The following is a 1,289-nucleotide window of genomic DNA, read 5'->3' as shown; positions in this document are numbered from 1 at the left end:
GGTCCTGCCGTTAGCTGGGGTGATGCTGCAGCCACTGCTCCCCTGTAGCCTCAGGAAAACTGCAGCATCCTCCCCAGTGCCTGCCCCGTCCTCCATCCCCTGCCCTCTCTGACAGCCCCTCTCCTTCCTTTCCCCCCACCCCAGTGTAAGCAGCCACGACCGCGGGCAGACCTACAGCGCCGAGTGGTCCGACGATGAAGGCAGCAACTCCTTCAACACCAGCGAGGCCAACGGTGGCACCAACCCCTTTGACGAGGAGTCGGTGGGGAAGGGCGTGCGGGTGCGGGCTCTGTACGACTACGATGGGCAGGAGCAGGATGAGCTCAGCTTCAAAGCAGGTACGGTCCGTCCTCAGTGCCGGGTTTGCTGGAGGTGCAGGTCCCCCACGTTTCGGTGTGAAGTCCCTCAAATAATGTCTGAGTTATCCCAGCCCTTCAGGACGCTGAATTGGCAGGAAGGGGAAGGCACAAGCTGAGCCAGGTGGGACCGAAGAGGTGGTGGGATTAGGCACATGAGGTCTCATGGGTCACCCCTTGCCTTTCCACCCTACAAATCAGCATGGTGAAGATCAGTCCTAAAACCCCCAGCAGCTCCATCCAGGGCAGAAACACGGTGGTAGAAGAAGTTCCCACATCTGCAACAAGCCTCTCCCCTTCCACCTTCCTCCCCAGGTGATGAATTAACCAAACTTGGTGAAGAAGACGAGCAAGGATGGTGCAAAGGGCGCTTGGACAACGGGCAGCTAGGTCTCTACCCCGCCAACTACGTGGAGGCAATCTAAGTCTTGTGGTGTGCTCCTTGTCGCCGTCAGCAGATAAATCCACCCTCCATTGTCTCCATCGCTCCACCAACCAGCCATGTTGCTGTCTGGTCCTTCACTCCTCACAGTTAGAGATTCAAACATATTTTCCGACCAAGCTTTTATTTTTTTAAGAGTTGTCTCTGAAGAGTATTTTGCATAGTCGCTTTCTTCTTCTTCTAAGATAACGTGAAGCGAAAGATGACGTCGTCTGTTCGTCTGCGTTAGTTGATCTCTTTTCTGAACAAAAAGCCGATACCTCAAGATCTTAAATCCCAACCAGTGAGAGCTCCTGACCGGTTGGTTTTTAAAGATACTGAAATCATGAGCCGCCTTCTGATTGGCTGGAACTGTTCCGAAATGCACAGCGCTGAAGCTCCTGGGACTAATCAAATTCATCCCGAAACCGCAAGATGGATTGGAGACTCACTCCAAGCTGCGGGTGTTTCCACGTTCTTCTCCCCAGTTCATCCTCCCTCCCCAGAGAAAG

At 54.1% G+C, this 1,289-nt stretch overlaps 1 protein-coding gene across 4 annotated transcripts in view; it reads left to right on the top strand.

The window, feature by feature from the left end:
• Positions 1-1,033, top strand: part of PACSIN1 (protein kinase C and casein kinase substrate in neurons 1) — a 3,480-nt gene extending 2,447 nt beyond the window's left edge. Inside the window, exons 8-9 of one of the 4 annotated variants that reach the window (XM_010024991.1) lie at positions 120-338; positions 672-1,033. In XM_010024991.1, the coding sequence (XP_010023293.1) occupies positions 120-338; positions 672-781 (329 nt within the window). In that variant the 3' untranslated portion in view covers positions 782-1,033. Of the gene's footprint in view, positions 1-115; positions 339-671 lie in introns of all 4 variants that reach the window. The other 3 variants (XM_010024989.1, XM_010024992.1, XM_010024990.1) reach the window with 3 other exon arrangements.
• Positions 1,034-1,289: the final 256 nt, after the last annotated feature.

Source organism: Nestor notabilis, unplaced genomic scaffold (assembly GCF_000696875.1).
Source record: "Nestor notabilis isolate BGI_N333 unplaced genomic scaffold, ASM69687v1 scaffold19892, whole genome shotgun sequence".
Classification (NCBI taxonomy): domain Eukaryota; kingdom Metazoa; phylum Chordata; class Aves; order Psittaciformes; family Psittacidae; genus Nestor; species Nestor notabilis.
This window is presented reverse-complemented; position numbering and strand designations above follow the sequence as displayed.